Source organism: Cherax quadricarinatus, chromosome 27 (genome assembly GCF_038502225.1).
Source record: "Cherax quadricarinatus isolate ZL_2023a chromosome 27, ASM3850222v1, whole genome shotgun sequence".
In the NCBI taxonomy this organism is placed as follows: Eukaryota; Metazoa; Arthropoda; class Malacostraca; order Decapoda; family Parastacidae; genus Cherax; species Cherax quadricarinatus.
Genome location: NC_091318.1, coordinates 14,573,449 through 14,588,207, shown reverse-complemented (window position 1 = coordinate 14,588,207; position 14,759 = coordinate 14,573,449). Strand labels below are relative to the sequence as shown.

Below are 14,759 nucleotides of genomic sequence, written 5' to 3'. Positions count from 1 at the left end.
CCTGTAAATACTTACCTCTTTCCAGAATCCTAACGGCTTCAAACATATATGGTACCAATAAGCGGTTGACAATGAATCCAGGTGTATCCTTGCACTCCACAGTAACTTTACCCATGGCCTTGCCCCAGCCACACATGGCATCATATGTATCTTGTGAGGTCTCAGCAATACGCACAACCTGCATAAAAAAAAAAAATTAAGATTTAGCAAATTAGAAATACAGCAACTTTCAACTATTCCACTTAAAAATTATATCCAACATGGAATAAATTAATGTATATCAGAGTTTTGGTACCCACTGTTAGATGAACACAATGTTATTTGTAAAAAGACGTGTTTAGATGGTGTTCCAGCTTGGACTCAGAGATGCTAAGTGCTAATAATTTACCTGTACTTATACAGAATGATTCACAAGTTTGTACTTGTATATATAGACACTCCTCACTTAACAACAGAGTTCCGTTCCTAAGACCACGTTGGTAAACGAATTCGTCGCTAAGTGAGGAGCATACTATACTGGTAGGGGGTTTGTGTCAACCATCTTTAGTTTTTTTGTAATGTCACCTTAGCACCATTTATAACATTTCTAGTATATTTTTAAATGTTTATACAGTAGTTTACTGTACACAGTGGACCCCCCGGTTTTTGGCCGGTGCGGAAATCATACAATTTGGATTTTGAGCACTTTTTTTTGGCGAAACTTTCCCCCAGATTTCGTACATTGGCTTGGAAATTGACAGTACCAGACGCATCCACCTGGGCTGCTCATACGTTTGTGACTCACTCTTGGGCACATTAAATGTTTTATTTTATGTTAATACAGCCTCTCCTCACTTAGCAATGTACACTGCTGTATAAACATTTAAAATGAACCAGATATGTTATAAATGGTGAAAAGGTGACATTAAAACAATATCAAAGATGGTTGACACGTATCCACTACCATTATAGTATGCTCCTCACTTAGCATTAAATTCGTTTGCCATCATGGTCTTAGGAACGAAACTCCGCCCCTAAGTGAGGAGAGGCTGTATAGACATTTTCATTAATCCATCTATGACATTTTCTTCAAAATTATGTAAGAATCATGTTATATAGCATATAAACATGTAATGTTTACATGCTATCAAGGGGTGGGGTCGGTGGAGGGTAAACATTGTTTTCTCTGGTCCAGCTTCAGAGAAAACGTGTATGAATCTGCGTTGGCCCAGTAACCGCCCTTAATAGTACATAAAGCTTTTGTTTACAATTCTAAGCATGAATTATTCATTACTTCTCCCTTTGTTTATGATGGCATCTAAAGGCAGTTGTTAGAAACAAACTCAGTGAACATGGTATGTCGATGGTAATAATATGGTTGTTGGCTGCAGTGTATGTAGTTGGTAGGTATATGCCTGGGATGTAGTCCCTCTGGGACTACAAATAAATACTACTCACCAACAAGAATCTTCAATAAAGGTATGTAATGTTCATTTATCATTAAAATTAGTCATTTATATTTATTTCTCATTGTTTTCTGTGTGTAAAACTATAGTTATTCTCTATAAAATGTATTTTTTTGTTAATATTTTTGGGAGTCTTAAACAGATTAAATGGATTTACATTATTTCTTACGGGAAATATTATTTCGGTTTTCGGCCATTTCGGATTTAGGCTGACCTTATGGAACGGATTAATTACGAAAACCATGGTCTACTGTACTGTAATAAACAGAACAGAGGAAATCAGCTCTAATATACATTTAGATTTGCATACTGGTTGGAGAGCCCGACGTAACTCCGAGTTGTCGGTAAACGAGTATGTCGCTAAGTGAGGAGACTGTACAGTAACAGTCATGAAAACACACATATATGCCATAATTTTTCATCATTTACTTGATATATATTTTTAAGTTGTACTTTTATGTATGACAGTGTTTCATATAATATGGGTTTCTCCTTAATTTATGTGGCTTCACTTTATGTGAATTTCCTATTTTATGACATACTATCTATATCAAAAATTCTGTCTGTGCTGTATACATTAACCATATACAATCAATGTAGATCACTAAGCATTTGGATGATTTTTATGTATATGTTGATTTTTTTTAATGCATTGGCCTTTCCTGAGGGGAAAAGGTGTTGATAACCTGACTAAACTTAATACAAGTGTCATGGCTCTGGAACATCTGTACTACATTAATAACTATTGTGACCATCAGCTGAAAAATTGATAAGATTTTAGTGATTGTGGTAAGCAATCTTTGGGCACTGGGGCTATCACAACTTACTCCACCATGTCAAGTCTCATCCCAGCCCTTCAACCTTGCAGGAAAGGTTGTGAAAGAATTTTTTTATTAATTTTTTTTTCAAACGCCAACTGTCTCCCACTGAGGCAGGGTGACTCGAAAAAGAAGAAATGCTTTCATGAAGTTTTTCTTCTTTTTTACATTTAATAATTTATACAGAAAAAGGGGTTACTAGCCCCTTGCTCCAGGCATTTTAGGTACCTCTTACAACATGCATGGTCTTTTCGATATACTTTTTTTTTTTTAACACGTCGGCCGCTTCCCACTGAGGAAGGGTGACCCAAAAAGACAGAAAAACGCTCATCTTCATTCAACACTTTCACCAACACTTATACATAATCACTGTCTTTGCAGAGGTACTCAGATACAATAGTTTAGATGTCTCTCCAAATTGCTAATGTCCTAAACCCCTCCTTTAAAGTGCAGGCATTGTATTTTCTATTTCCAGGACTCAAGTCTGGCTAACTGGTTTCCCTGAATTCCTTCACAAAGTACTACTATGCTCACACTCCAACAGCTCATCAGGTCCCAAAAACCACTTGTCTCCATTCGCTCCTATCTAGCATGCTCACACGTGCTTGGTGGAAGTCCAAGCCCCTTGCCCACAAAACCTCCTTTACTCTGTCATGTGAATCCTACTTAAGCAGCTTGAGGGACATTATGGACCCACTTCCCAGAGGCACAAGTAGGAAAAAATGACACTTTTTTGAGTCTTGGTATTCTATAATAACAAATGTAAAATATTTCATAAGCAAAGGGCAACTGAAAAATTACAAGACTAACCCTTAAACTGTCCAAATGTAGATCTACCTTCGCTCATGTAGCGTTCTGAATGTAGATCTATGTCCGATTTTACATGCTTTCTTATGTAAAAAAAAAATAGAAGATCTACATTCAGAGCTCTACGCGAGCGAACGTAGATCTACGTTTGGACAGTTTAAAGGTTAATTAGTACAGTGGAACTCTGGATTTCGTATGCACCAAATATCGTATGTTTCGGATTTAGACCACTTTTTTTCAGCAAAATTTTGGTCCGGATTTTGTACCTCCACCCAGAAATCGCACATATCAGATGCGTCCGCCCGCCCGGGATGCTGCCACTCATGCATACGTGTTTCAGCTTGGCTCTGTCACTGGTCGAGTGAGCATTACTTTGCTTAACTATTGAGTGCGACTGCAAAATAAGCCACCATGGGCCCAAAAAAAAAGTTCCTAGTGCCAGCCCTTTGGCAAAGGTGCAAAGTGGAATGAGGTGCAAATTTTTGTGGAAAAATATCACCATGACCAAGCTGATACAAGCCATATCTGCAACATTTTCATTAATCCATCTATGATATTTTCTTCAAAAATAGTACAGTGGACCCCCGGTTTACGATCAGCTCCCAATGCGACCAATTATGTAAGTGTATTTATGTAAGTGCGTTTGTATGTGTATGTTTGGGGGTCTGAAATGGACTAATCTAATTCACAATATTCCTTATGGGAACAAATTCGGTCAGTACTGGCACCTGAACATACTTCTGGAATGAAATAATATCGTAAACCGGGGCTCCACTGTATAAAAGAAACACGTTACATAGCATATAAACATGCAATGTTTTTATGCTATGGAGGGGTGGTAGTCAGGCGGAGGGAAAATATTACGTTTTTTTCCGGTCCAGCACTAGAAAAAACATGTATGAATCTGCGTTGGCCCAGTCACCCCACCAATACATAAAGCTTTTGTTTACAATTCTCAGCCTGAATTATTCATTACTACTCCTCCCTTCGTTTATGATGGCATCTAAAGGTAGTAGTTAGAAAATATTAAATTCAGTGAACATGGTATGTCGATGGTAATAGTGTGGTTCTGGTCTGCATTAAATATTGTATAGCTATGTTGGTAGGTGTAGGTATGTAGCCCAGGTGGACTACATACCTACATCTACTGGCTACCTACACCTGACTTCCTACAAATAAGTACTACTCACCTCTTGCCCTACATTAAGACTACAAATATTTTAAGGTAAGTAATGAATGTGCTGTGTATGTATTTTACTTTTTATTGTTTTTTAATGCCTAGTTCTATTACTAACTTAATATAAATTATTGTAAACTTGACAACTCTACGCCTGCTGTGGAATCTATTGTGGCTTTGGGGAAGTCAATGGGGTTGGATGTGAGTGGCCAGGATGTGGAAGAGTTGGTGGATGACCACAGGGAAGAACTACTGGAGAGCTGCAACACTATAGTTATTCTCTATAAAATTAATTTTTTTTTAATATTTTTGGGTGTCTGGAATGGACTAATTGGATTTACATTATTTATTATGGGAAATATTACTTCAGTTTTTGTACAAATCAGTTTTGGCCGACCTTCTGGAATGGATTAAAGATGAAAACTGGGGTTCCATTGTATTAAAATACTACATGGTTACTGGTTATATGGAACATATATGTAATTCAGAGGTAAAATAATAACAAGTTTGTACAACAAGAGAGTCCAAGCTGAAACACTTATAATGTACTCATTTTGTCCCAAGAGTTTACTTTTATATATAAAGCATAAAACTAACCTTTGATTTTTAGACTTGTTCCAGTCCATAATCTTCAAAGTCACATGCCAAGAAACAAGCAAGTTGGAGAGATGAAACCAAATTTTTAACCAATTTACACTGTTGCATTTTAGATAGCAGTTCCACACTAACATTGCAGGTCACACCACCATCAAATCTTTCAAGGTTCATGGTTTTTGTCAAACAGTAATTAAGAAATTTTAATGAATATGACAAGAAATGAATGAGGACTTCCATTCTTGCAAATAATTGAAAATAAGAAAATTTAAAACAATATTCTCTAATGTCTATTTTTTCCCTTTGCTCATGAATTTATTGTATGATTAACTTAGTAAGAAAATTTAGAAAATAAGAAAATTTAAAACAATATTCTCTAATGTCTATTTTTTCCCTTTGCTCATGAATTTATTGTATGATTAACTTAGTATCCACAAATAACATCGTGAATGTACATAATCAGTATATAAAATTATGTTTGGGACAAAAGCAAAGAAATGCAAGCCTAATTAATTAAGTAATTAAGTCTAATTAAATAAGAATTAAAAAACACCTCACTCCTGTATGCTTGAGGAGAATTTTATTAATACTATTAAACAAATTTAACTGAGCATTAATTTCAAGGCACTTCTCACTTGCAGTATTACATGTTTCGTGATTTACAATTTTCATATAAGAGTTCTGCAATAATGAACTAAAATGATACCCATAAATTCAAGAGTAAAACATAATTAAGACAACTAATAGTTTCAGGTATTCAATATGAAAATCATTATTCATTAAAAAATATTTATATTATGCCACTATACTATTATCGTGACACATCTTTGTAGGAATGCTCTGAATATATTCAGTACTATCAACAAACTGAGTGGAGTATCCTGCAATATTCTTCCTGGATAGTGATAACTGATGTAAGGCATCAACAGTTTTTTAAAGCACAATTCAACTAAGAGAATGGTTGAATGCCCTCTGTCTGAAGCACCAATTCACCAAAAACCTGAATACAAGGTAAGAACCTTATGACAACGTTTTGGTCAGTCCTGGATCATCATCAAGTTAATGGTCCAGAACCACTTGGAAATATACCAATGTGTGCATGCACTACAAATATGTCTATAATAAACTTAGACTGTTAAGCTACCTCTGGTATACCCTTGACTGGTTTCAAGAGTTCATATACCCTGACAGCCTGGTTTGAAGCTAGGCTCCTTTGCAAGCTAAGCAGTGCTATTAAGGTTAATAAGCAATGTTTGTAAAGTCATTTACTATTGAGTTCCTGGCAGTTAGAGAAACAAATACTTTCACATGTTATTCTTCTTATATTATATACACCTACCATCCAACTTACGACCTGCTCGACTTACGACCACTCAACTTACGACTGTGTTTTTTATGCCAAATTTTTGGGAAATAAACAACTATTTGTGTTGTACACAGTGTTTATCCTAAACCTTACAGTATAAGATACAGTACTAACAACATAAAAAGTAAAGTAAAACATGAAATACCAAAATAAAACAATAAAATAAAGTCATTACAAAAATGTTTTGTTGATATTCAGTAGTAAAGTTCGACTTATGACCATTTCGACTTACGACCGGTTTCTCGGAACCATACTCGGTCGTAAGTCGGATGGTAGGTGTATATACATAGTTTAACAAACCATATTAAATTTGTTTTGCAAGAAATCATCATGGAATGGATCCTTGTATAAAGCTAAACAGGCCAGTACAAGATTATCATCATTATAGAACTACAGTGGTACCTTGACTTACGAGTGCCCCAACTTACGAGTTTTCTGAGTTACGAGCCATCGTCACTCAGTCGATTTTTTGCTCTGAGTTGTGATCATAGTTATGAGCAAGCTTCAGATATGCCGTCACTTGCAGGAGAGAGGAAATATCAAAGACCTCAATAATAATCAATGTGTAACATCCTTTCAATTTTGATTCCACTGGTAGTGTCATCCTGCCAGTATCTTCTATAATGTATACGCTAAGTAAAGAGAAACAATTCTGGAACGTGTAATACATGTTCGGCAGGGTGGCTGGCTGGCTGATTTGCTTTGGCTGTCTATCTCCTTCTGTCAGTCTGTATGTCTGTGTCTGTCTCTGTGTCTGTCTACCTCTATCTCACAGGTACACATAAATACAGTTATACACAGTGTAAATTACCTAGGATAATCCATAAAATCCAGACAAAGTGCTATACTATGCTTGTAGATATAAGGCATAATAAGCATTACTGGCAAGTAATACATATTTTCAATTGTTCAGGAATCAGACATGACCAACTCTGCATCATGTGTAATACCTGTTGGTTATGAGACAGAGACAAGTAGAGAAACAGGAAGACAGAAAGACTGAGATAAACAGACAGAAACAGTGAAAAATAAATCCAAGGCAATGCACGATCATCAAATGTCACACCACGAGTGACACTCCATTGGCAGTGGAATGACACTCATTTTACACCATGCTTCAAGGAGTTTCATATATATACTCCAGCATTTCTAAAACATTGCTGGGACCTGGCAAAAAAGGCAAAAATAATTTCTTATTTATAAATACATTTTTTCTTAATAACCTGTAACAAAAAAATTGGGGTGGTTTTTTGGGGGGTGGGAATGGATTAGTGGCATATCAATTAATTTCAATGAGGAGAACTGATCTGATATACGAGCAAATTGAGTTACAAGCTGGGTCACGGAACGAATTAAACTCTTAAGTCAAGGCACCACTGTATAACCAGTCCCTATAATCAGAATAATAATTATACTGTACATATTTATAATTCATGATTAACAAAAATCATGTGGTATATAATGATGCAATTATAAATGTTAACAATCATTGTTACAATTATGTATTATACATCATTCATAATTAAAATAATTATAATCACTCCAATTTCAACAGGAAGCATCAGTTTATGAACTAATGGACACAAGTTTTTTACTTACAGTGCTACTAGTACTGTATATCAAGATACAGAGGCCTTCAAGATATTACCCAGGAAGAAAACTGGAAAAAGAAACTGAAACAACTAAGGTATCTGTACACGGCATAGTTCTTAAAACCACCACTAAAAGGCTGAAAATTTGTAGTGGACTATCCTGTACAATCACTCTACATAATATATTATAACCAAACTAAAAAATGACAATGTAAAAAAAATAAAAACTATAGTTTTCTTCTTTTTCAGGTCATCTTGCCTTGATGGGAGGCAGATGGTATGTTAAAAAAAAAAAAAAAAAAAAAAAAAAAAAAAAAAAAAAAAAAAAAAAGCAATAAAAAATCCTTTCAAATTACATGCTATGCTGTTACTAAACCTCTTTGAATGGTACAGACCCTATAATTTTTTTTTAATGCAAATAAATTTCATGCAACTGCCCAAAGATACAGGATACAAATTAAGTTATGCCTACTGTACATTAGGCCAGCAAAAAATAATTCACTGATGTAGGTTGTACCCAGTCCTCCAGACAGACATATACCATAATAAACAGTTTAAAAATTAAGTAGTACAGGTTGGCCATTACTAATCTGGCATCATCGAGACCTGTAGTGTGCCGGATTAGTGATTTTTTCGAATTACAGAATGGTTAGGTTAGAATACACTTAACCCAACAGCAATATTTACGCATCGGCGATTTCACCCACTTTTTGCCCTATTTTTGGCCCATTCCATTGTTACAATCTACCATACTCATAGCTATTTCACTAGTATTCCTTCTATTCTGTCAAGTACAAGAAACCATTCCATTCACCTATTTCAACTACCCAATAAAGTGGCCAGAGATTGGTAATTTGGTCAATTTCAACAAATTTCAAAATAGGGTCCAAAATAAACAATGCACCCATTCCTAGCACTAAAATAATATTTTCTCTCTTCATTAGTCATATCTTCAGGCCCCTCTTATATTATGCTTGCTTTCCGTTTTGAATTTTTATTCACACAAAAAATAGAAGATACACTGTCCTGCATTTTGTAATAATTGTATAAATAATGTCAACCCATTCATGACTGCATATTAGACTGGCCAACTGGACATGTATTGGAAGGTGTCATCATTTGTTTATTCTTGAACATTGGCAAAAATCGAACATTTCTGCTACTTTGAGCTCAATTTTAAGGTACTTTCCGGCACTGTTTTACAGCAAAAGCACAGATGCCTTTTTTCTCATTATGAACTGCGCTCTGCAGTATTTTTTTATATAGTACACAGTTACCACTCAGACCTATTCTCTCGTGTGTAGGCTCAAATTTAGTCACGTCTTCAGGCCCCTGTTATATTACGCTTGCTTTCCATTTTCAATTTTTATTCAGAAAAAAACAAAAGATTTACTCTTTTGCAATAAAATTACTGTTGACAATTATGAGTATACACACTACATAAAATATGTGATAAATGGTAGCAGATGATAAAACACATCATTAAAGAAATGCAAAGACTGCAACACAAAAAAACCCGCATTCCTCCAGCTTCAATAAGAAGCAAGTCAGCAAGGTTACAAGATGAGCCAATTATTTATGTAGAAATGAAGACGATAATTAATTACACTTGGCTAAAATTTTGAAAACAGTGCTGATGCAACTCACCAGATTTACAGTTTTATTTCCCTAGGTACATAATATGGCCTGTTTGCTCTGAACAACTTTCAAGTACGGAAATTGAAGGAGGTAATGCCAATGTTTTTTTTTTTTTTTTTTTTTTTTTTTTTTTTTACCTTTTCTCACAGTATTTAATAAAACTGTCATGAATGCAATTTCATACAAATATTTAAAATCTATTATTATTAGTGTTGAATCTAATCATTAGTGATTCAGTGTATCTTGGGACTTCAGCAAAGTATATTGCTGTCCATCTGATATACACTTTTGTGTTTGAAATATGGTGCCAATGGAGAACAGATTGCATTGCTTAATGAAAGTTCTGTAAAAAATATTAACTACCATTCAGGCAAATTAAAAACATGACATGAAGAGAAATGTGACAGAAAAGAATCTATCACAATTGTTTGATATGGTGTATTGTTCAATTAAGAAAGTACTTAGTGTGTATCCCTAACTACCAGGAATTATACTGATGGTAAAAAAAATCTAATGCCATGCTGTTAGTTTTCCACCACAATAGCAAAACATTAAGCCCAAAACAAACAAAGCATTCATCACACAAACTCTCCATGCTGTACACTTACCTCAAGCAGCTTCATTACTGGCACTGGATTAAAAAAATGAAGACCTCCGAAGCGGTCCTTGCGGTCAGTTGCATCTGCTATTTTAGCAATGGACAAGGAGGAAGTGTTGGAAGCAAAGATTGTGTGTGAAGGAGCTGCCTGCAATGATTTATGTCAAATAATTTCATCCTGCATTATATGTCTAAGTAATCATAAACAAAATGTCTAAATCATTCCCTCCCAATGAAGTCCTTCCACTTAGTTATGGTCACAGGCATTTCTCATGAACTTTCACATTCATACCACTGTGTCACATTCACTCATTATATCTGCCCACCTTAACCTTCCACTCATCCTTATAACTATTCTAATGTTCTAATTTTAATTTTCACACACTTATTACACCAGAATTTTGCATCCATATTTAAAAGTTGAAATAAATTTTTTTTCAATTAGTTCTCTAGCTGTATCTCTTCTTATCTTGCTCTTTCTAACTAGAACCTTCCTAGTCTAGCAAGGCACTTCATGCTTACCAACCAGCCCTCTACAACAGCCAGAACTAGGAATGTGATCACAAATGTAGGCAAGTCTGTAGTCTCAGGAAGCCCAGGTATTTTTCCATTTCACAGGACTGTTTCATGCTGTTCTTGCCAGTAATTCCAGGAAACCATGGCTTAGACCACATTCTAGTCATAATTACTTTACAACCCAACATTTCTTAAGTTCCAGTACCTTCCAGATGAAAAATAAACTTTTTCAGTATGGATAATGAAATCTCTAGCAATGACACTAATCCAACTAGAAAATAAAACGAGCTCCATCAACGAAAAAACCAATTTCAACATACTTAACCAAATCAGAGCAAAAAATACCTGTCAACAACCCTCAATTCAAATGCTCCAACAATATAAAATTACAAGCAATATAAAGCAGGATCTCTATTACCAACATATTTTTGTAGTGAGAGAGCAGATGCAACCCAAACAAGCCAGATCATACCTACTCTCTTGTGGGTCACCATCTTAACATTTATTTTGTAAGCAAGAAGCCTTATTTGTGATCATCAGATTCTTCAGTGTTTTTTGTTTTACTATTTAGCAAAACTGATCAACCATCTTATTCCAGTAAGTGCAAGCATATCTTTCATGTTTCAATTGGGAAAGATTACTACATCACTAATGGAGTATTATGGTCTATGCCTTCCTCTTCTACCACTCCAATACACCTTCCTGCCGCATACAGTAGCAAGCCAAGGGCATACTATAATATGCAGTAAATACATATTTAAGAATAGAGATGGGATAATATCAAAATTTTTAGTGATACCAATACTCAATTTTAGGTTGATAACAATGCCATCAAAACAGCTGAAACTACCAATACTCTGGCATGCTTCTAGTCTAAAACTCTTGGAGAACTGCAAGAAAATACATAGACGAAGTATAAGCAGCAAATCTCTCTTTGACAGCCCATGTATTCAATTCAACCCGAGGAAAACATCCATACAAATAAAAGGCCCAAAAATACGTTACTCTCATGAAGAAGATTCTAAGTCTATCTGCCAACTGCTTCCAAAATACTGCTGGAAAACCTATCTACTGAATTTAATGAATATAAATGTCAAAAATGCTTAAAGCAACCTGTTTATCCAGATTACACTCAGCATTTATACTCTTCCACATACTGTCACCACTATATTTCTATCTCGCTAATAATTACTAAAACTAAAATTATTAATACAATTTTGTATTGCTATCTCTTTGTATTAACATTACTGTTGTAAGATGTCAACCAAATTGCTAAATCTTGAAATTTTCATACTGATATTATAAATTTCCATGCACTCAGAAAATACCTTAATCAGCAGAGAATCTTAGTTCTCATCCATGCATTTATTCCCTCTTGATATGATTTTTGCAACTGTTAGTTTGGGTTTGCTTAATTACTTGCTTAACCCTTAAACTGTCCAAGCGTAGATCTACGTTTTTTCAACATTTGAAAGTATGTAAAAAAAGTAGATCTTCTTTTCTTTTTTTACATTTGAAAACGTGTAAAAAAAACTTTGATCTACGTTTCTTTTTTTTTGTTATATTTGAAAATATGTAAAAAAAAGTAGATCTACTTTTGGGGCACTACGCATATGAACATAGATCTGCTTGGACAGTTTAAGGGTTAAAAGACTTCAGTCTTTTTTGCTCTCACCTAGAGTTTCTACTAGTTCCAACTTATATGAGTTGCACCAACTCCCTACCATGGCAAGAACTGAATTTAAACTGTATCAATATTCAAAGTTGATAAGTTTAATGAACCTGAGAACAGCATATCTTACTGATGTGCTTGTACCTTTTACATTGAACTTGGCAAGGTTTCTTCAAATTGTTGCTGACTCTTTTAGACTGATTCAGCCTCATGCTGTTGGGGTGAAATCATTCGTAGAAAGAACCTTTAATTATTCTTGATTGTTTAACAGGTTGCCAATGTCATAATTATCAAGAGTCGGGAATCTGTTCATGCTTTCAAGTCTCAGTTGAAAGCACATCTCTTTTCTAGAGCTCATGATCCTGATGATCACACTGTCATTCTTGAGTGTAACCTTCAGTATTTCTTTTTCATCCTTGTTGCATTTTGCCTGTGTGTGAGTGCTTGTAAATTTTTGAAAGAGCAGGCACTCAAGAGTAACAAAATCCCAATTATTATTATCAAAATATGCATTACATTTAGTAATCTTTTCTTTAGATAACATTTTTATATTACATTTAGTATTTAAGTAATGTAACTTCAACTTCAAGCTCAGTGACAAGACAATGGCGGAGTATTCACATGACAACCACTGTGAACATTCGTGGAAGACAATGACCATGAGTATACAGAGGCAAGATGAGCATGAGTGCATACTACAAAACCACCTTCTCTTCAACTAATAAGAAACTTGCATTAAATGCTCAGTGGCATATGTATGATCAAGAAAGTTACCATAGAGAACAATAGCAATAAAATCACAAATGCAGCAAAGACAAAAGAATTAATATGTTACATTTTAAAGTACAGTACATGTATATTTATTAGAATCCTAAGTTTACTTTACTACGCTTTACAATATACATTTTAAAATACATTAATAAAAACTATTACCATACATCAATTATGCATTGAAATTCTTTTCAAAGATAGCATCTGAATGTCACAAGATTTTAATACAAAACTTTATCTAATAAATGCAAATTCCACACTAACCTTATCCAGCTGCATAAAGAGCTTCTTTTTAATATCTAAATTTTCAACAATGGCCTCCACTACCAGATCTGCAGACCCTACAGATGTAACAGCATCAGTTGATGTTGTGAGGTGAGAAAGGGATTCTGAGATGAACTTGCTAGCTTCTTCATTTTCACCAAATTTTTTCTTGGCTACACGTTGAATAGAGTCTTGAATTCTCTTTTGTGCTTTACTTACAAGAGCATCATCAATATCTACCATGATGACTGAATGGCCAGTTTGAGCTGCTACCTGGTGGGTTAGAAAAATAGATACTGTATATCTAGCTACAACTGTTCCAATACATGCTACTTTCAACATTTACATTTTCATGCAGTTCATTCTAGTCCATGTGTTCCCTTACACCCATGATCAAGATGAACCTTACCCTCTTATTTTAATTAACTTGTAGTTTGTCTTCACAAATTTCTTATACAGTGGACCCCCGCATAACGTTGGCATCGCATAGCGTTAAATCCGCATAGCGATACATTTTATCGCTAAAATTTTGCCTCGCATAGCGCTAAAAAATTCGCTCAACGCAATTCGTCCGAGACGCGTCCATGCGGCCTGAGCCAGCCTCACTTGTTCTGCCAGTGGCATTGTTTACAAGCCAGCCTCCGTGGTAACATTCAAACATACAATCGGAACATTTCGTATTATTACAGCCTTTTTATAGTGATTTTACCTGAAAAATAAGTGACCATGGGCCCCAAGAAAGCTTCTAGTGCCACCCCTACAGGAATAAGGGTGAGAATTACTATGGAGATGAAGAAAGAGATCATTGCTAAGTATGAAAGTGGAGTGCGTGTCTCCGAGCTGGCCAGGTTGTATAGTAAACCCCAATCAACCATTGCTACTATTGTGTCCAAGAGAATGGCAATCAAGGAAGCTGTTCTTGCCAAAGGTTTAACTGTGCTTTCGAAACAGAGATCGCAAGTGATAGAAGATGTTGAGAGACTGTTATTGGTGTGGATAAATGAAAAACAGATAGCAGGCGACAGCATCTCTCACGCGATCATAAGTGAAAAGGCTAGGAAGTTGCACGAGGATTTAATTAGAAAAATGCCTGCAACTAGTTGTGATGAGAGTGAATTTAAGGCCAGCAAAGGTTGGTTTGAGAGATTTAAGAGGCGTAGTGGCATACATAGTGTGATAAGGCATAGTGAGGCTGCCAGTTCGGACCAAAAAGCAGCTGAAAAATATGTGCATGAATTCAAGGAGTACATAGACAGTGAAGGATTGAAACCTGAACAAGTGTTTAACCCTTTCAGGGTCCGTCCCGTAGATCTACGGCTTTACGTTCAGGGTCCAAACCGTAGATCTACGTCATGAGCTCAGTTCACTCTGATAAACTGAGTGGTACATTTGGGCCTAGATATGAGAAAATACATCTATGTGGTATGTGTGCACCACATAAAACAGATCCTGCAGCACACTGTGTATGAGAGAAAAAAACTGAAATCATGATTTTTCGATT

At 35.3% G+C, this 14,759-nt stretch overlaps 1 protein-coding gene across 2 annotated transcripts in view; it reads right to left on the bottom strand.

Annotated features, from left to right (window-relative positions):
• LOC128691096 (hydroxyacyl-coenzyme A dehydrogenase, mitochondrial) overlaps nucleotides 1-14,759 on the bottom strand; it is an 85,334-nt gene that overhangs the window by 60,041 nt on the left and 10,534 nt on the right. The window contains exons 2-4 of one of the 2 annotated variants that reach the window (XM_053779896.2): nucleotides 13,259-13,531; nucleotides 10,046-10,183; nucleotides 16-178 (exon numbers count right to left, since the gene is read on the bottom strand). In XM_053779896.2, the coding sequence (XP_053635871.1) occupies nucleotides 16-178; nucleotides 10,046-10,183; nucleotides 13,259-13,531 (574 nt within the window). The remainder of the gene's footprint in view (nucleotides 1-15; nucleotides 179-10,045; nucleotides 10,184-13,258; nucleotides 13,532-14,759) is intronic. The other variant, XM_053779897.2, reaches the window with a different exon arrangement.